General features: G+C 31.1%; 2 protein-coding genes and 1 long non-coding RNA gene across 3 annotated transcripts; all 3 read right to left on the reverse strand.

Moving 5' to 3' along the window:
* Positions 1 to 4,191: 4,191 nt before the first annotated feature.
* LOC128160241 (uncharacterized) lies at positions 4,192 to 19,612 on the reverse strand. The gene is made up of 2 exons (XM_052823540.1): positions 19,286 to 19,612; positions 4,192 to 4,675 (listed from the first exon to the last, which is right to left on the reverse strand). The coding sequence occupies exons 1-2, from the start codon at positions 19,587 to 19,589 to the stop codon at positions 4,317 to 4,319; spliced, it is 663 nt and encodes a 220-aa protein (XP_052679500.1). The 5' UTR covers positions 19,590 to 19,612; the 3' UTR covers positions 4,192 to 4,316.
* On the reverse strand, positions 7,106 to 11,516 carry LOC128160240 (uncharacterized). Its single transcript, XM_052823539.1, has 2 exons — positions 11,219 to 11,516; positions 7,106 to 7,641 (listed from the first exon to the last, which is right to left on the reverse strand). Exons 1-2 carry the CDS (start codon positions 11,514 to 11,516, stop codon positions 7,106 to 7,108), a joined length of 834 nt encoding a protein of 277 aa, XP_052679499.1.
* On the reverse strand, positions 13,596 to 16,582 carry LOC128160242 (uncharacterized). The gene is made up of 4 exons (XR_008240259.1): positions 16,466 to 16,582; positions 15,994 to 16,092; positions 14,687 to 14,838; positions 13,596 to 13,769 (listed from the first exon to the last, which is right to left on the reverse strand). It is a non-coding gene; the product is annotated as an uncharacterized LOC128160242 (long non-coding RNA).
* Positions 19,613 to 21,374: the final 1,762 nt, after the last annotated feature.

Below are 21,374 nucleotides of genomic sequence, written 5' to 3' on the forward strand. Positions count from 1 at the left end.
AATCGGTTTCCTTTGTGAATTTTGATTGCCCCAATTTGGGGCAAACCACACATATAAGGAATAAATTAAATCCTAAGAGATTTCTTCACAGGACGCCCGAATATTTGGTTGCATAAAGAAGGGAAAAGTTGTTTTTTCCCTTTTGACCTTTGGGTTGACCCCGCAAAGGGGAACAACTTTTGCAAAGTGTGGATTGGACTATGCCAGGTGTCGAATCAAGCAAAAAACTCGTTATTGACATCGTTGTGATGCATGAAAAAATAATTTGAATTCAAAATTTATTTTGAACAACGCCAAATTTAGATAATTATCATTACATAGTGTATAAGTACATTTTATATGACTTACATTTTTATTACTTAAATAAAAGAATTCATGTTCTACTCACATAGTCAGAGTTAGTATTGTAAATTTGTAGCTATATACTGATATAGAATAATAGATGGAGTAAGTATGATATATGATAGGCTAACTTGTTTTTCTTAGAAACTGCTTTAAATTTGAAAAAAAAAATATGCTTATATGAAATCCATTTATCTTTCCAGTAGGTGTCTGCCCTGGTGACCGGGTTACACAGACCTAAAGAAAACCTTGCATGAACAACTAACTCACTGATTTTATGATCAAATTATGCAAACAAAAAAGAGTGAAAACAGAATTTGTGTAAGACTACGTAGAAAAGCATATAAAGAACAGTGCTGTAGTCTGGCCATTCCATTGTGGACATTATTGTGATATTCAGCTATTTGTGTAATATTGTTTATGTGTGAAATTATATCGGAGAGCACATACAGGAGACTGTCATAAAAAAGACATCAAGAATGCCTTAAAGATTGCCGTGATTAATTGTAATATGACCAGTGACCTTGCAAGGCTTAATTGAGAACTATATGGTTTGAACTTCGCTCATTGTGAACTTTTGTCCAAGTCCATCTGTGCATGCATGTTGTGATCAAACTGCATTCAAGTTTATCAATCTGCAGCGACAAATCATCACCGATTGGCTGAGTACTATTAGTCAAATTTCATTATGGTTTGTTCATCAATTTTGTGTTTATTTTTGAAATTTGTAAAATGTGCAAAATTCAAAGTTAATGATTTTAACTTGTGTCTTTTATCTCAAATTTTGCTGCAACTGTTTAAGTTAAACATCTTTGTTAATCACCAGTAGAAGTTATATGGAATCAATTTAATTTCTTCCTAGGTATATCTATTTTTTCTTATTTTTATTGTTTTATATGGTTACTTATATTTCCGTGCATGTTTGATTGTTTACAATGTACATATAGTTGTGAGTCATTACGTATTTTGCCATGCATATCCTGCAAAATGTTTAAAAATGCAATGTTGAGGTATGTTTTACAACTAATATTTTGGTTGTTGTGAAGGAAACGAGAGAATTTCCTTTCAAGTGTATATATAAATGTGAAATACGATTTTTCTATCCATTATTTTTTTTCAGTAAAGCTTTAAATTGCAATTATTACCAACAGAATTTCTATATACTGAAGCTTTTATAAAGAACTTTCTTATCTGGAAAATTAATTGCAATGCTTATGATTGCTTGAAGTAATTACTGTTTTCTCTCAAGTGCACATTTGTTGTAAATCCAAGCTAGTCAAATTAGCAACCTTGTACACATAACATTTTGTTAGCCAGTTTATTTATATATGTGTTATGGTATTACAGATTTATTGATTTACACAGTTGTCTGGTGTTTTTTTCCCTAAAATTTTCTTAGTTCATGCACAGTTACATGTATCAGCGAGTGCAAGGAAACAGAATTTTAGATGTTCAATTTTTAAAAACAATGTGATATAATACTTGGAGAATAATATGTCTACAACAAGTAAAAAACAAATGGGTAAACCATATTGGTATGAAATTATTATAAGTAAATTATTTAGATAAAATAAGTATTGCTATTACTTAATTAGAGAATATTTTAAAATAAATGAATTTGATTACTAGAAATGAGAATTATATTGAGTAAATAAATAACAAGTATTTATATACATTTTAGTAATTGCAAAAAAAAGGAAATAGTGAGTAATAAATTTGTCTACTACAAGTAACTAAATTACCTATAACAAACCATATTAGATAAACTAATGAAAATAAATGAATTTGATTACTTGAAATGAGAATTATATTGAGTAAATAAAAAACATATTCATATACATTTTAGTAATTGCAAAAAAGTAAATAGTCTACTACTACAAGTAATAAAATTACTTATAACAGAATGATTTTGATTACTTAAAATAAGTATTAAATTCAGTAAATAAATAACCAATCTGTATATACATTTAAGCAATTGCAGAACTGATGAGTAAAATAAATCATAAGTAATTGTATTAGTGGTATTTACTAATTACGATTCCAATTACTAAACGAGATTGCCTTTTACTTGCTATTCTGACTAATTGTATTACTTAATATTTATAGTTTTTCTTAATTCAAATTCTTATTTTAAAAATGTATAGTAAAACTTTTTTTAGAGTGTTAGGTTTATAGTTTAATATTAGTTTCATATCTGTTTGAAACCAGTTGGGTGGTTTGAAGGTTTAGCACTAAATGGAAAGTTAGTTTAGAAAAATGGCTGCCATTACACTCGCATACTGGATTTGTTCTTGGAATTTGAAGAAGATAATTTTTGAACTCATCTACATTTGCATGAAAGTCTTTATTCTCTAGTAAACAGTGCAGACAATTTTTTTCCTGGCGAAATCCACATATTAGGGTATTCTGCTAACCCATTGCAAAATTGGCTTTTAACACCATATCAATATTATTGAAAAGTGAATGCTGCTATGAAAAACTATTAACATTCATTTTTCTACACGTATATCACTAGAGATCATTTGGTTCACTCAAGGCGTTTGAAACAAAACAAGTTAAAAATGACACTGGTTTCAAGTGAAATATGCACTAATTACGTGTTCTTAGCTCAAAAGCCAGACAAATCTTTCTGATTTCAAAGAGCCGTAGTTGAGTGGCCAGTAATGAAATAGACAGGCGAACTTATTACATGCATTGCAATGTGTACTTAAATAAAATGTTATGAGCAGATCTTTCATTGAATTCTCACAATGTGTAAGAGGTCTAACTATCCCAGTTTTGTAGTAATGCGAGGTCATTTGAATTTTTGATGCGTGCTGTTTCCGGAGGGGGGTGAAAAGGCCCGGGCTTGATTTTCAAGCACATGTGTAACTTCGAGGAAAACAAAGTATCACGCCTTGCTGGATGCACGTGTGTACTTTGCTAGAAAATTGTAAATGAAGCGTTGTTTAAAAAGATGTCAAGAGGATTTTTTCAAGAGGTTCGTTTTGAATTTTTAATCTGTATGTAAAGTTGTGCAATTATGGTAAAAATATATAGTAAAATTTAATACTGTAGTGCAACCACTAGATTTCAATATTGCTTGGATCCATACAATTTTCGAGAAATATTTCTATCACTGATTGTTTGATTGAATTAATTTTATCTTTAAATATTATTAAACATGATTCATATGGGGGGTTCTCGACATTCTAGTCGAAAAAGTCCAAAAATTCATATTATAAAAATGTGCGTATTTCAAATTAGAAACTACATGAACTTGTCATGCAAAATAACGTATCACTGATTTTTAAATAAATAAACATCGACAAAATCAACTCCCGTCAGTTCTTCAGTACTTTGATTAATGCTGTTATACTCTTTACATTGTAAAGTTGCGTAAACATTACATTTGAGTATGAAAAGTGGTACATGTACACTTGTAGGAATGGTAATCAAGATTAAAAAACAATTTAGCAATTTAAGTGATGGAACTCATCAACTAGTTCATGTTTTGAACAAATTTTTGTTCTACAAATTAGTTCTTTTATCTCACGGTACATTACTTTATCCCGCAGCGTTCACAGGTGATATTAAAAAGCATAACAAGTTCTATACTAAACCAAAACAGAATTTCAGATACTGAGTTTAATTCATCAATACAAATTTACATTACGTGCCATTATACACACCGAAATTATCATCAGATCAATAAACATGTAAAAATATACAAAATCCAATGATTTTATGTAAAATATCAAAGGTACATGTAATTTTTCAGCTATGTAACACATCAAAAATATTTTGTGACTTTCAAACGTTCTTTTTTTCTTTTTACACCTCTTAAATGGTCATATAAATTACGAATACACTGTGTGTATTAACAGTGAAAAGACAAAGCCAATGAGACATATGGAGAAACAAGCTTTACAAAGCTGATACTATAACAGAGGGTTTTATCTCCTTCTTTACACAATTATCATAAACGAAGATTTTTAATCGTCTCCATCTAAGATGTAATCCGCTTTTTCAATTTTTACCATTCTAGCCTCCAGAAGTTGCAATTTATCTCTGTCAGGCAAATCATCGTAGTATCGTGAACGTCTATATCTTGACAGTTTGTAGGTTATTAGTAATTCAAACGCTCGGGCGTACAGACTCTTAAGGTCATTTTTGGTTGCTAAAAACAGACACTTTGCGAAAAACTCCACCATTGATCGCCTTTCTCTTTCATATCTAATTTCTTTATTGATAAGATACTTAATTTCAGTCAGGAGCCAGTCCTCACATTTTTTTAGCACAGATGCAACCTGATATCTTTTGGCCAGTGGCAAAACTGTTGTAACTGTGCCTTCTGTAAAGTAAATTATAAAAAAAGAAGAAAAAAATCATTAGTTTTCAACCTTAATAGTAAGAAATGTTCGTCAATTTCATTTGCGTATATGTATATATACAAGAACAAATGCCAGCGACGAAAATATCAGTAGATTCATACATAAGTACATACTGTAGATACTAGTATACTCTCTTGTGAGCTGGCTAAACATACGTAAAACTATGACAAAATATATATATATATATAATTAAGTCTCTTAATATTACACAGTTGTACCAAGTTTTTAAAAATAAAAGATTTTTTTAAAATAATTTTTCCCCTACCTACATACCCTATTTTTTTTTTGGTCAGGGGACAGGAAACAGTAATATTTTTTTTTGGCCCAATATTATGGTATATGTTAATTTATAATGATTTTAATCAAGGAATAAGGAACCATTCTTTGAGTATTATGAGGTAATAATTTCGGTCGGGGCGTGATAAAATCTAATAAAGCCCGAAGGGCTTTATGATAGATTTGATCACCCTCTGACCGAAATTATCACCTCATAATATTTAAAGAATGATTCCTTATTACTTATATTTATATAATTTAAAGCCATTGTACGATTAAATATTTAAATATAAATAAGCAAACCCCGCTGCGCCCCTATTATACGTCTTTTGAAGTTATTGGTTATATAGTACAAAATCGGTACGTAGTGTTATCACAGGCAAAGACACTGGAAAATGTAAATATATATTAAGTATTTTTGAACAAATCAAATCTCACAGGAATCACTATTGCAATGTACATTATTGTACTAGTAAACAAGAACGATTATTTAAAGACAATTCAGAGATTTCAACTGCTATGCAAAAAATCTAATTTTTTTGAAAAAATTGTAAACCAGAGGGAAAAGAACTTCTAAAACATGAATTGTTTGAATTCAATTTGAAAAAATAAAATCAATATTTCACACCTTTCACTGATTTGAAAAACCAATAAAAGGACATAACTCAAATTGTGTTTTCTCAAAAAATACCATATAATAGTTCAATATATTCCATGGGAGAAAAACATTTCAGGACAAGGATGAAGTCATCATAACTTGAGATTCCTCTGGAAGGCTGATCTCGATTTGTGTTCCCTCTCCATTTGAGGTCAGCATTTTGCGAAACACTGGAGAGGCAAGCATTAAAACTCCACGAGAAAGGTACAATTGTTTTCTCTTCGACGCAAAGAATACCTGCTTCACGAATATTTTATTGTTTGGCTGTGATATGAACACATATACATGTCAGCCTATCGAGCATTCCTCGAAAAGACAACCCTCGGAAAAGGGCAAGAAACATGAAACAAAGTCATGATATTGTCACGATTCTTGTTTATTTTAAGTCATACACACTGTATACAACTCCCAACGCGTGGGAGTCGACATAAGGTATAAAGGGGGAGTCGATCTTATACGCTTCAGTGACGAGAGTAAAAAATATACCAAACGAAAGACAGCGAAAATCAAACTTTGTGTTGGTCATTGGTTCGAGTACTCTTTGTCTAATAGTCTCAAAAACTTTGAAACTATTTGGCAGATCTCCAGGGGAGGGGGAGACAAATAAAATTTATTGATAGCGCGTTTTTGTGTTTTTTGTTACATGTACCAGTATTCTAATGTCTTGGAATTTACAATAGATATTCTGCATATTCCAGGGATCTAACTCAAATTAAAACCAGTTTTAACAAATCTTGCTGTACAATGAATATCACAAGCCATCGCATGTATTTTCCTTTCGTTTTCAATTCAGTCGGTTCAGTGTTAAATCCAATAAATTCAGCTCAATAGCTCTGCATCAGCTGAAGGCGTATCAATTATGATTTTTGAATATTGTTGCTGTTATTGTTTTGTATTCATACGCAACGCTTCATTTACACTTTTTACATTTTTTAGTAATGATCACATTTTGTGATTTGTAAATATTTCATTAAATAATAAATGAATTTAATAATTTTTTTATTGCTCGACGTATGAAAGGAAAAATTGACCGGAAAACTGTGCTACGCGCATTGATGAAGTTTTCCGGTCAATTTTTCCTTTTGATAGCTGATCAATAGAAAAAATAATGAAATTCATTTCTTAAATTTAAAGTAAAATTTTTATTGATTTATCCATTATTTGCAATTTATACAAGTCGGTAAGATATAATCGTCACATGGTTTGTAGTTCCGCTATTGCCCCATATTGAATTTACTGACCGCGTAAAAACCATATTACAATGTAGGTCAACTACAAACTATGCAACTAATGATACACACACACACGCACAACAAGTTACGCGAGGGTATGATAAAAGAAATAAAATCAGATCTATTTACGCATAAAAAAAGCAGAGTCTAACAATGTACATGTATGAAAATAATACATTTTTTAACCTTTTCTTCTTGTACTTTTTTTCATTGAATGCAAAAAACTATTTTAGGTATGTTCCATAAAGATGTGGATTCAGTTTTCGTGCTTGCGCCTGTGAAGGAAAACCAAGAGTAAATGTTGTTGGTGTTTGTTGAGTAGTAAATATCGGGTCATTCGCGATCACACATGGACTTTCCATCAAAACCCCCTCCACTTCAGACACATACTCATCCTCTTCTGGGAAGGATCCATCACCGATGCACTGTGTTTTTTCGATTTTTACTAATCGGGCCTCCAGAAGCTGCCATTTTATTTTATCAGGCAAGAGCTTGTAGAATTTTGTGTTTTGGTATCTAATCAGATTGTATGGTACAAGTAATTCAAATGCCCTATTATACAGACTTTCCAATTCATTTTTTGTCCCATAAAGCAGACATTTTGCAAAAAATTCCACCATTGTTTGGGTCTCCTTCACATGCCCAGCAACTTTACCAACAATGAACTCAATTTCAGTCAAAAGCCAGTCCTCACATTTCTGTAGTAGTGAGTTGACTTGATATTCTTTGGCCAATGGCAAAACCACATCAATGATGCCTTCTTTAAAAGAAAATATAAACATGGTTGGTTTTTCTCTGCATTTTGAGTAAACGTCACACAAATGAAAAAAAAATCATATAAGCATAATTTATCTTTATAAATGATTCTTTTATAAACCAAATTGCCATATTTCATTATACAGATGGCACACACACTCTTTCAAGAGGGCTGTACGATTGTCACAATGGCAATTTTTCGGCTATATTTATTTCCTTTTGAAAAAAAAAAGCTCTGTATAAAAATATATGAAAATGTTCAATTTTTTTTTTTTTTTTTTACAAAATGTTAGTTTTTTGCCTAAGTTATCATAGGTAAAAATTTCAGGAAGATCAGATTGTTAATTTGTTGACAACGCAGCCTCATTAATACCCTTTACAGAATATGTAGACGTTTGATTATGTTGGGATAACACACCTGAAAAAGTCACTCAAATTAGCAGAAATATTTTATAATGAAAGATATAATGATAAATGAACTGTACAAATGTCAAATAAGCGAAAAATTTACAGTTTGGGGATAAAAAATGAATATCTTTTTCAAAATTTTGCGATTTTACTATGAATATGCATTTATGCTATGAATATGTATTTATGCTTATATCTATTATGTATATATATTTGTTATATTCAGTAGTATATTCTCACTATATAACTCTATATAGACAATTAGTCAATAACTGTAATATTAGCTCGTCCGAAAAATATTGACCAGTCAATATTTTTTTGATATTGACCGGCTAGGAATAATATCTAGAGAACATTCCCTCTATTTCAAATAATCGCCTCTGATTTGTTGATTCGTAAACGATGACGTAAATAACTCTTCGCGACTCCAAAACAAGGTGACGTCATAATAGACAGTCAGTCAAGGCAAGTAAACAACGGACGCACAATGCGACGGTTTGCTATCATAACGGATATAAGGATTTGCGAATTACTGTGAAGTAAAATCAGGTAGAACATCTGTATTTTAATTCTTACCGTCGGCGGAATATCACCAGTGACCGTTTGATGCTGAGGATATTTTGGAAATGAACTTTGCACAAAATTGAATTCGTGAATTCTTTGTTGAGCTGAGAAAATTACGGCGATCTGTTTTCAATTACTTTCTTAAATTTTGGTTTGTTTCTTCATATAACAAAACAAATGTTGACTGTGTTTTCGTGCAACATTGATTATATTAGCCCCCTTGGGACGAAAATATTGCCCTCCGCTTCGCGTCGGGCAATATTTCGTCCTTCGGGGCTAATATAATCAATGTTGCCCTCAACCCTAGTCAATATTTGTATAATATATATATACGAGTATATATATTTACGCCCACCCTCCGAGGGAGACAGTCCCTCTGTTGTATACAAGGGTTTCTAACATGGACACAGACTTTGACTGATGGTAGTGAAACGTTAACCCTTTGTTATGTGTGGGCAAAAAAAACCAAAACACATGTAAATTATCAATGCAAGGATTATTTTCACTTTTTTCTGATTAACATATACATGTATGAATGTACGTACGGTGTACATGAAGCATTTTTATTTCATAAAAACTTGATATATATCGTTTACGTTTTTTCAACATATGTTGATTTTTTTCCTTTTTTCTGATTAACTCATAATTATACATATATAATGTACATTTTTAGTTTATAAAAACCTGATATATATTGTAAATCTGTTTTCACCATATGCTATTTTCTGATATGTCATTATATACTTGTTTATAAGGAATCAATAAATGGTAAAAAAAAATAAATAAATAAATATCTAAAATAATTATTCCAGTAAGTAACAACAAAACCCCCTGCGGGATTCGAACTCGGGATACATACGGATCACAAGTCAAACACTTTATCCATTCGGCTATGGAGTAAGTTACATTTTTTTAATGGAACGAAATGTCGTTTCGATCAGCGGTCAGCCATTTTGTGATGATGCGTTATTCCACCTCAATTTTTATTGTCACGTGACACGCAACCGCGTGGATGTACTTTTTCGGCTCATGTGGTTTATATATATATATATATATATATATATATATATATATATATATATATATATATATATATATATATATATATATATATATATATTAGAAATGTCAATTTTACTCGGATGGGTTAGTCGATTAATCTAGATCTGAACCTTTAGTCGGGCTTTAGTCGAATACTCGTTGATTTATGCTCTTATTCTGTCGATCATATTACAGATACAAGAAATTGCCACCATGGACTGGCATGATTTATCCGGCACAGCGTTGTTTGTTCATTTCATAACTTTTGAAAAAACCAGCGTCAATTTAAAAATAATATCGTCAATGAATGTTTAACCATTACTAGGTTAAGACGACATATTTGATTCCGTGTTGCTCTGCTTTAAATTTCGATTTATGGATTTTTGAGATGGTTGACGGTTTTTTTAATGTCATTTTTTCATTTATGATACAATTTAATCATAAGCTATTATAAGGGAATGTACTTTTTTATGTTTACATGTGCATTTCTCTAGCAATACTTGTGTATTCTCTCTCTCAGTTCTTTGCTAAGATAATGAACGGTGTCTAACTATATTAAATGAACCCACTGTATCTTTGAAGAGGAAATACAGAAATTAACTGCGCTAGAGTTCGATATTTTGCATGTTAGAACTTACAGTCCTTTAAGTGGCATGCACATTAAATTATTGATTATACACATTCTTATTAGTCCCCAACCGGTTTCACCGGAGGGGACTATAGCTTTCCTCTGCGTCCGTCAGTCCGACTGTCCGTCCGTCCGTCTGTCTGTCCGTCCGTCCGTCCGTCCGTTCGTCCGTCTGTCTGTCCCACTTCAGTTTTCCACACTTTTTTTCTTTATGCATTTGAGGAATAAAATGAAACTTGCTGAACAGCTTCAAAATGTCAAACTACAGATCAAGTTTACACTTTTGTAGCGTCTGATTGACATATTTTCGAGAAAATTAATTTTTTATATTCCAATTTGTTAATATTCGGGCTCGTTATCGGGTTCGGCGTGTAGTGAATAAACGAGGCCAGTATGTAGTCAGTAATAATATCGTGCGTTACTTGTACCATTCCTTTTAACATTTCTAACAAACAAATAAATTCTGTAAAATAGTGTCAAACATTGTGTTGTGAATTTAATCGGCAGGGTTTCTTTTTGTATTATTATTACAATCGGGTTCGTTGTCGGGTTGGGCTGTTTAACTGTTTGGTTTGATTCGGGGTACAGAAGACGGAAAGAAATAATATTGTGCAGTACAGTGCATTGTTTTCACAAATTTTTACCAGCGAATACAGAATAGACTTGGCGAAATTACAGGAGATGAAATAAAGAGTATTATTTTACCTATTTTGTATATAATTTCTATATCAGCTATATAGTTTTAATTTCCTCTGTTCTTTTATCTCTGATTAAAGCATGACATCTCGTTTACAATATCTCTGAAATAGTTGTGTGCTTGGACGCTTTCGTAGAATAATACAAACCGGTAGGGGACGTGTATTGCTTATGCAATACTCTCAGAATGCTTGTTTTGCTTTATTTCTTACTGCATGAATTTAAAGATAATGCTATTTCTTACCATTCAATTTAACATATTCCATAGGACAGACACATCGAAGGAAGAGCACAATCTCCTCGTGAGGTTTATCGGGAAGAGTAACTTCATTTTGTGTTTCCTTTCCATCCGGGGCCAGCATTTTTCGAAAAACTGGAGAAGCTTGGATTAAAACTCCCCGAGAAAGGTGTAATTTTTTGTCCTCAACGCAAAGAACGACATCCGTTGTTTCTTCGTCAAAAGCAAACAATTCCGTTCTACTAGACTGAGAAGAAAGTTTCCCCATATTCAGCATAGGTTCCATCTCATTAGCAGTCGCCATTTTGAGCAAAGATAAGACTCGTTGATATGAAAATAATTCCACTACAAATAATCTACGGAAGCTTATTAATGTCATACTGACATCTTTTTAGTTGTCTTTTTTAAGAAAATTATTATTTCAATGTGTAAACTGTACACTTGAATGTGTAAATTGTACACTTGAATGTGTAAATTGTACACTTGATTGTGTAAACTGTACACTTTAATTGGTAAATTTTACACTTTAAGTTTTTATTTAATTTTTTGTTTATGATTTTACAAATTAAACTGTAAAATTTACGAATAAAAGGGTACAAAAAATTGTGTCAATGTGGCACTTATACGCTCCTATATTAACCGAACCTTGCTTTTAAAAATATTGATTTTTTGACAAAATGAGCAAACAAGTATTGAAAAATGAAATAGGCATTGAATACACCGGGTACTTTTTATTTTATTCATGTTTACCCAAAAAGCAAAGCGAATGAGAGTATACAGAATATTTATGATTCTGTAATATTTGATGCAATATCAGCTGTATTGTCAACAATGGTGGTGGTGGGGGGGGGGATAAAAGCACATTTTGATTCAGTTTCATAAAACAAACATACTCAATGCTCGATGAATTTAACTTTACTGCAATGTGTTCCATATTGATTTTTTATTTGTTATTGTAAAAATATAAATAAAGTTTATTTGACTGCAAGCTGTGAATTGCTTTGTAGAATTTTATTCAACTTCAAATCACCGATAGCTATTATTGAATCATCAATTTGAACTAAGTCAACTGTTTAATCATCTTTTGAGTTATATTACTAAACAACAATGAAGCAATATTTTTTACCTTTAAATTAATAAACCAAATAAATGTTTTATATCGCAATTTTATACCATTCTTTGGATAACACCCAGAGTTAAAGTATTAAAATTGGGAATGATCTTTTGTGTTTATTTGAAGCTTTTGGGATATCAATTACATATCTTCACTAATATCAAAGGGCATGTTTTGTCTAATTAAACTCGTCAAAAAATCGAAATAATTCAACTCATGCCTTTTTAGTCTTTCATTGTTCATCCCGTTAATCAAATGTAAATGTCTTTATGATTCGGCTACTTCCTCATTTTATCTTTAATAAAATCATAAAATTTTAAGACATGTTTAATGTATTTTTACAAGTGCATTATAAATATAATTAAATTAAATTTGATTATCCTATTTTGGTAGCGAGATCAGGTCGAGGTCGTTTTCTTTTCCCCTCAATGTCATGAAAAAAATGTTATACGAGTCAATTATGTTGCAGTGTCATCTATCTTATGATTCTTTGTTTCTCTTCAAGAATAACAGTACCACAAAATATCTACTGGTAGATGCAACCGAATCGAAATATCATAACTAAACTAAATAAATTTTAAGATATACTCCTCCTGGCCTGCATTTCTTAATGATGTATGAATATGCAAAATTGATTCTACATTTTGCATATAATTAAGACTTTGTACGTTGCTATACTAATTGACAGGAAAGAACATACTTGTATATACTAATCGTTAAATAAGAGTGAAGTACAGTTTAAAGTTAATGTTTATTTCATTGGTTTTTATTTGTTCATTAAATCATTATTAATAAATTAATATACCGGGTATGTGAGAATTAGAAAAGAATTGCTTATTTCCTTCTGTAAGGGGCTTCGTCGATGATAAATAAACAATATGTGTTACCAACCTCACGTACAAGATTGCGACCGAGATAAATAAGTTTAAAACCAAATTCTGTAATTGGTTGAAATAAATATTCTTCTGTAGGAATGTCAGTATAAATTTATAAATGCATCCAGTAAGACTTAAAGCATTTATGTTGTGTGGTGTGTCTTAAATTCACATAGTAAAATTTACCGAAAATAGGCCTCTGACCAACACCCCATCCCCGGCAAATATAATCATCCTTAGTACTTCCCGGAAAAAATCTGGACCAGTGCATATACTTTATTTTCAATCAAGTATAGACTGTACCTGGCCGTAATTTTTTCCTAATATTTGGATGTAGATTTATGACTTACATTGTAGATAGTAAAAAAACATAAAACCGGATTGAATGAATGTATTACGTTTAATGCTTTTCTTATGAACAATAGTTGCAATATATGAAAATAAGCTCTTGCATATCAAATTGAATACAGCCTGTGACTAATATGTCAAATAAGACCTCGTTTAAGAATTTCGATCTCAAAATCTGTTTGACCATTTCCAGTCCAGCGGCACCATTATCTTTTGGTACCTAAAACAATATCAAAATAAAACTCTGTCATTATATTGTACTTCTAACAAAGTTTTTAACAAACAATTCAAAAGTAATGCATATTGATTAAATTGTGCGACAAGCACGATATCAAATATCATCAAAACAACTTAAAAATTACATGATTATTTACAATTACATGACTTTTTTTATAATCTGAGATATCTTTTGTATCATAAGAATAAAATAATCTTTATAAAAGTGTGATATGATAGAGATTATTTTAATCATTTCTGTTCATTAATCATAATGCAAGCATAAACCTATTCATAATGGCATAGGTAAATAATTTGCTTTTCAACAACTTTTTCATAAAATTTATCTTGAATATAACAAACATATTTTCTATGCTTCTTGATTTATTTCTAACCCTTTTACGTTGCTTCGGTAATAATTACATAATAATTAATCATATGGATGCTTAGTATGAGTAATGTAATAAATAGAGAATAATGCATGGCAAAATCTGTATCACATTCCATATCAACCCGAGATTCCAATATCAGACCGAGGCCCGAAGGCCAGAGGCTGATTTTGGTCGAGATTTGATATTGGATGTGATACCGATTTTAACGTGTATTGTTGTTTTTATTATATGGTGTTTAGAATTTAGAAAGCTAGTTATCAATTTTATGTGAAAAAACCACGCAACTACATTGTACTTTGTCTTATTTCAAAACCGTTTTCACTGCAAATACATGTATGCACAGAAAGAGAGAAAAAATCCGAGATAATTCGAATAAAAAGTGCAAAGGTGTTCCGGAAAGGTGTACATGTAATAAAGGGTGCGATAAAGGATGATGGTACGGGGGTTGTGATAAAGGCGTGTGACTTTGTTCATATCGGGGGTGCAAAAAGCCTGTATTTCACACTAAGTATAAAGTAATATAACTTACCATATGACCTGCGTTCATAATCCAGAACAAGTTCTTGTAGGTTTTCACAAATCCGCAGGTGTTTTTCATCTGTTGAGGACATGGGAACCGTTGCCTGTCGACTTTGGAGTATTTCCCGTAAATGTCCAGTGTGCTCACCCATTTCAATGTACCTTCAATATATTTGTAACTTAAAAAGATTGATTCAATATAAAAAAAAAAATTATTCAATAAGAACATGACAGCTTTATTTACTTTTTGGATAAAAAACCTAACGAACTTTTTGTTGTTTTCTATGGTGTTTTTTTTTTTTTGGTATAAAGTAAGCTAACATTGAAGAAAAATGCATTACCTGCATTTGACAGGTAGGCATTTTTTCATGCAATAGTTTCAAATTTTGTAGTCCATTGCATTTGAAAGTAATTTTTAGAGTTAAAATAACGCTTTTAGAACAAGTTGTGTTGTGCAGAATTAATGGTACATGTAGATAAGATTAACAATAAGGGGAAAAGTATGGATTGTTTTGATGAAGTGCACATGTCATGGGTTAACTCATGGATTAATCACTATTGTTGATATTTTAAGCAGTAATTTTTTTTTCCAAATTCATTTTATGGGAGAAAAAAATATCAGGGAAAATCTATAAACTTAAAAAAAAGTTTTAAAAAGAGGCCCAATGGGCCACATCGCTCACCTGAGCAACACTGGCTTTATATGGGCGTTCAAAGGATAATGTGCCATGTGGCTCCTCAGTAAAAAATGAATATCCGAATTTTCACTTATTTTTGCATATACTTAATCTTTGACATATTTACCTTTATGGAATACCATTTTCACCGAAAATAAGATCATATGTAATATAAATAACTAAGTTTTCAGTTGGTGTTCACGGTTAACTTCCAGTTCCCTTTATTTTATTGTTTTATGGTAGGTATATCTGTTTTTGTAGGTACGCATATCATCGGGATTTTCATTAACGAAGAAAATATCAATTAATATGCAGATTTGGACTCGCTAGCCCTTCAAACACTGATGTTTTACCCGCTGAAGTACGATCTGAATAAATAAAAAGAGTTGTGTAAACTTACGAATCTGCAGAGGTCGTCGCTATCTTATGATATGCGTACCAAATGGTACGCATATCGGCTTAACACCAGTGCATATGTAAAAGTAAGAATTCTACTTTTTTGAAAACATATATGTGTTAGTGATACACATGGTATGAATGCAGCTGATGCAACTTGTCCAGTTTGATAGGTGTTTAATGCAGAGAGAATTGTTTTGTGTACATACAGATATCAATGCCCTAAATTCATGCAGAAGCTTACCGTGATGTTTTCGTGACGATTCTACCAACAGTTTTCTGACTCCATTAAACAAGAGAGATAACTAATCGTGAAATAAATTATCGCCCTTTGGTGAAATAACTGGAAAAAATGAATATATTGAAAAACGATATAAATAATAACGATTAAAAAATATTGAAAAACGACGTCATCTAAAAATCCTACGTGTGTAGGGTTGTATAATAGTGAACTCGAAAGAGTCAATGTTAATTTAAATGATGCGATTTCAATTTTGAAGGTCGTATTAATAATTTACAACTGTATATTAATTTTTTCAATTCAACAATGTAGGAAAAGAACTTGAGAAATTTAGAATAAAATTTATTGCAACAATAGTAGATATCGCCGCGAACTTGGCTTGAGGTAGACGTACAAATATCTTGAAATAATCAAAAGACATTCGCCAATGATATATAATTATGCAAATTTCAAAATAATAAAACTACATACTCACTTTCTTTGCTTAAGAATTGGATCACATTATTTCAGTATAACCTACATCGAAAAATTTAGAACGGAAAATGTTTGTAACGACGACAAAGAAAAGATGACATACGGCGATGTAAACACGGGGGGACCACTGCATGAAAAACATTTTACATCATGTTGTACGCGAAAGTTTACACGATCGGCTCGCGGAAAAATAAATGCGTTGGCATTACAGAATATTAACAGGTAGGGGATCGACTGATTAAAAACAGCGGACATTTATTATGAACTGTTTGTTTAAGGTATAACGCTTATATATATGTGAAAAACTACCATGCATTGTTTTGGTTATTTTTTTTTTTGTGTGATCACATAATTTGGCTTTTACCTGAATGATATCATGAAAGAATATACTTAAGTTTTATAGAATCGTGTACAATGAAAACTAAGACGGTCACTTACTTCATTTTTCAACCTACACAGGAGAATTTCATCTTAAATGCACCATTTTTAGCTACTTTGGCGAGATTTGAAAATGGAAAGTAGAAAAAAAAAGACTCAAAATGGCAACGTTATTTTCTCTACGATGCAATTAACAACTATGTGTACTAGAATATGCCGTCTATATCATATTTATTGCTCTAAAGCAAACTTCAGAAAAAATACCCCCCCCCCCAAAAAAAAAGAAAAGGAAAAAAAACCCCAAAAAACAAACAAAAACAACAACAATTAAAAAAGAAAAGAAAAGAAAAAAGAAAACAAAAACCACGCAATTACAAGTGGAACAAATTAAATCCTTGATTTCTATTTAGTTAACTAGATCGAGTAACGCTGACAACCATTTTGACACCCCAAGAACCCCAATATTATTAGTAGTAATAAATAAAGACTCTACATATAAACCTTCAAAAATAAATTGATCAACAATATAGATAAAAATTGATTTTAATCGAAGCTTAAACATTCAGTAACAAATGACGAATAAAAATTGCGCTGTGTCAGTGATTTAACCGCGCATCCCTTGTATAGTAAAATATGATTAAATTTATGGTTTTTTAAGCCTTTAAACTTGTGAAACTATCGATCACAACATACTTAAGTTATACATGATCATTGCATTTTTAAACTTAATCCCATATTTTTAAATTTCTCATCTGTCAAAGTGTTCTTAATTATAAAGTTTGCTTAGCGTCGGACATTACTTCATTCCTCGGGGACTCGCATTATTAATATCGCTCTCTTAAAACCCTAGTCAAGCTTTATATAAAGTGATTGCCGTGTATATTTTTTTTTTATTTGACCTTTTAAATAACTGCATATTTTTCATTTATACAATAAAACATTTATTAAACACAATTTAATGAAGTTCAGTGCTCAGTGGAAAGAAGATAAATGAAGACAAGAATTGATATTTGAGAATTTAAACATATTTTATTGAGTAATCAAATGGATTAGGCAACAGGCAAAGCCTATATAAACCCTCTCCAACAATAATTGATGACGAAGTGTGCATACTTTTTCTTACACAATGGCGATGAATTTCATAAAACTGACATAAAGCGCATATACAAATAAGTAACAAATTAACATATTTAGATATAAGAAAGCGCGAGAAAAATAAAGATCAAGAAACAAATAGAGTCTTGATTGGATATTGGTTAACAAAGAGAGCTAACTCTCTTTCTGTAATACGGGTAATTTATATAGTTTTTACATCATTTTATTAATGCTATTATACTCTTTACATTGTAAAGTTGCGCAAACATCACATTTTAGTTTGAAAGTGGTACACGTGTACGTGTACATTTGTCAGAATGGTAACCAAGATTGTAAAACAATTTAGCAATTTAACTGACGAAACTCATCAACAAGTTCATGTGTTGAATAAATTATTAAAGTTCTTAAAAATAATCTCTTGGTACATAACTTTATCTCCCAGCGTTAACAGGTGATATTAGAAAAGCATAACAAGTTCTATTTTAAACCAAAACATAATTTCAGATACTGAGTTCTTAAAATGTAATTTTATTTATCAATACAAATTTACATTACGTGCCATTATACACACCGAAATTATATATTACACAGCTGTACCAAGTTTTAAAAATATTTTTGAAATGTTTTTTTTCCCTACCTACCTACCCTAGTTTTTTTTGGTCAGGGGACAGGAAACAGGAATTTTTTTTGGCCCAGTATTATGGCATATGTTAATTCATAATGATTTTGTTTAAGGAATAAGGAACCATTTTTTGAGTATAATGAGGTGATAATTTCGGTCGGGGCGTGATCAAATCTAATAAATCCCGAAGGGCTTTATGATCGATTTGATCGCACCTCGACCGACATTTTCACCTCATAATATTCAAGGAATGATTCCTTATTACTTTAGTTATAATTATATAATTTTCAGTCATTGTACAATTAAATATTTAAATATAAATGAGCAAACTCCGCTGGCACCCCAATTATACGTCTTATGAAGTTATGGATTACATGTAAATAGTACAACATCGATACGTAGTGTTATCACAGGCAAATACACTGGAAAACGTAAATATTACTAGTATTTTTTAACAACTCAAATCTCACAGGAATCACTACTGCAAAGTACATGATTGTACTAGTAACAAGAACTATTACTTTAAGACAATTCACAGATTTCAACTGCTATGCACATAATCTAATTTTTAAAAAAATGTAAGCCAATGAGAAAAGAACTCATAAAACATGAATTTTTCAATACTGAACGTATTTGAAAAAAAATAAATTCAATATTTTACACCACTCACTGATTTGAAAACCCAATAAAAGGACATAACTCAATTTGTGTTTTCTCAAAACATACCATGTAGTTCAACATATTCCACAGGAGAAAAAAATTTCAGGAAAAGAACGAAGTCCTTATAAGATTCCTCTGGAAGGCTGATTTCGTTTTGTGTTCCCTCTCCATTCGAGGTCAGCATTTTGCGAAACACTGGAGAGGCAAGCATTAAAACTCCACGAGAAAGGTGTAATTTTTTCTCTTCGACGCAGAGCACGACGTCCGTTGTGTTTTCGTCGTAAGAAAATGGTTCAACCTCACTTAAATCGAGCTTTGTATGCTCGTCCATGTCTTGAAGAGTTTTGTCGTTAGCGGTTGCCATTATCATTGATAGATTGTGTTGCAAACACAGCAAACATTTGTGCCGTACCAATAATCAATTCCCATGAATTGAGAAATATTGTATGAGGGGTTTAAAAATGAATGCTGTGGTGCATAGCATCACTTTAAAAAGGATGAAGAAGATCGATAATAAGGAATTATAAAAGGAATGCTGAATATATAATATGTTTTACAGTGCGACCGTTTGGGCGAGCGCAGCGTTTAATTAAATATGTATATACGTATCATTATTATTAATACATTTAATAGTAAAATAGTATGATTTTACAAATGGATGCAAAAAAAGTAAATGAATTTGAATACAAATAAAATTCAATATATCTTCTTTTAATTATCCATCATTTTTACCCTACAATATCTATTGATTTATTGATTCATGATCCTATGAGTACTGTAAAACTAGTTTAATACAATGTATAGGATAAAATGTCGTTGAATAATAAAGATTTTAACGTAATGTTCAATTCGGATTACCCCCCCCCCCCCTCCTTTTAAAAAGTTATTGTAACGGTAGTTCACCTTGCAATTGCAATTGGCATATTATGTTTTATAGTGATGTCCGGGAGGCTTGACTTGTAACCCCCCCCCCCCCCCCCAAATAAAAAATCAGGGGTCAGGCCAGGAATACCCCAAATTTGTGGAAATCACGGACTACTCTTAAAATCTATCAAATGTGAACATTTAAATGAGTGCAAGTTACAATTGTTTCTTATCTCTGAATAAATGTTCGATTCGTTAGCTTTTTGATGACTTTGAGAGGATTTCAGATTTCGTTAAATCAATTTACAGTAATTATTCTATTGGCACACCATATGGTACATAATAATGACATTAAACATTGTACAATAGAAAGGATTTGGTCACACATCACTCTTGTATTTATGCATTATGTAATCAAGATCATTGCACATAACTCTTTCAAATACAAACAAAAATAAAACCGCAAAAAGGATTACTGCTACCAGATTTAAAAAGAAGAGAGAAAAAAGAGACAGTTAGACAGATTGATCAACAATATGGAAAGTAATCTGACCTAATAAACTTAAGAATTTAAACTACAATTTTTCAGTACATTCAAAATTATTTTTATTTCAATATTTATCTATTATTTATTTCGATTTTTTAAAACATAATCAACTTATCTTAACAGTTTTCATATGTTTACCTTAAATTTTAAAAAATATATGTAGTTGCATTTATTTCTGTATTCATAAGTGTTTTTTTTCAAAAGTAAGGGAATAATTGTCTTGCTATTCTAGTATACAATGAACGCACATGGAATACAATTTTGAAAAATAAAATACATATTAAAATATAAAATTTTAACAGAAAATAAGAGATATAAAATGTATTGTGATCATATCATTAAATGTAATGTGATCCACCCCTTCATTTGTGTCTATACAAGGAAAAACAACATGGTGTTTGAATGCATTCAGTTGTGACCAGAAAGCAGGTAGGAAATCGGAAGTCTGTGCGGTTAGAAAAACGAAATTAGGGCGAATTTATTGATCAAAAACTAGTTCGAGTTTAGGTTTATGATTTGATAATAGTTTCATATCTGTTTGAACCCAGTTGGGTGGTTTAAAGGTTTAGCACTAAATGGAAAATTAGTTTAGAAAAATGGCTGCCATTACACTCGCATTATGTATGCTTATTACATGCATTGCAATGTGTACTAAAATAAAATGTTATGAGCAGATCTTTCAACGAATTCTTTTTTTTTTTCATCAACCACTTTGAAAGTTTTTCGTTTGCCTGTTGTAAATTG

This window comes from Crassostrea angulata, chromosome 8 (genome assembly GCF_025612915.1).
Source record: "Crassostrea angulata isolate pt1a10 chromosome 8, ASM2561291v2, whole genome shotgun sequence".
Taxonomy (NCBI): Eukaryota; Metazoa; Mollusca; class Bivalvia; order Ostreida; family Ostreidae; genus Magallana; species Magallana angulata.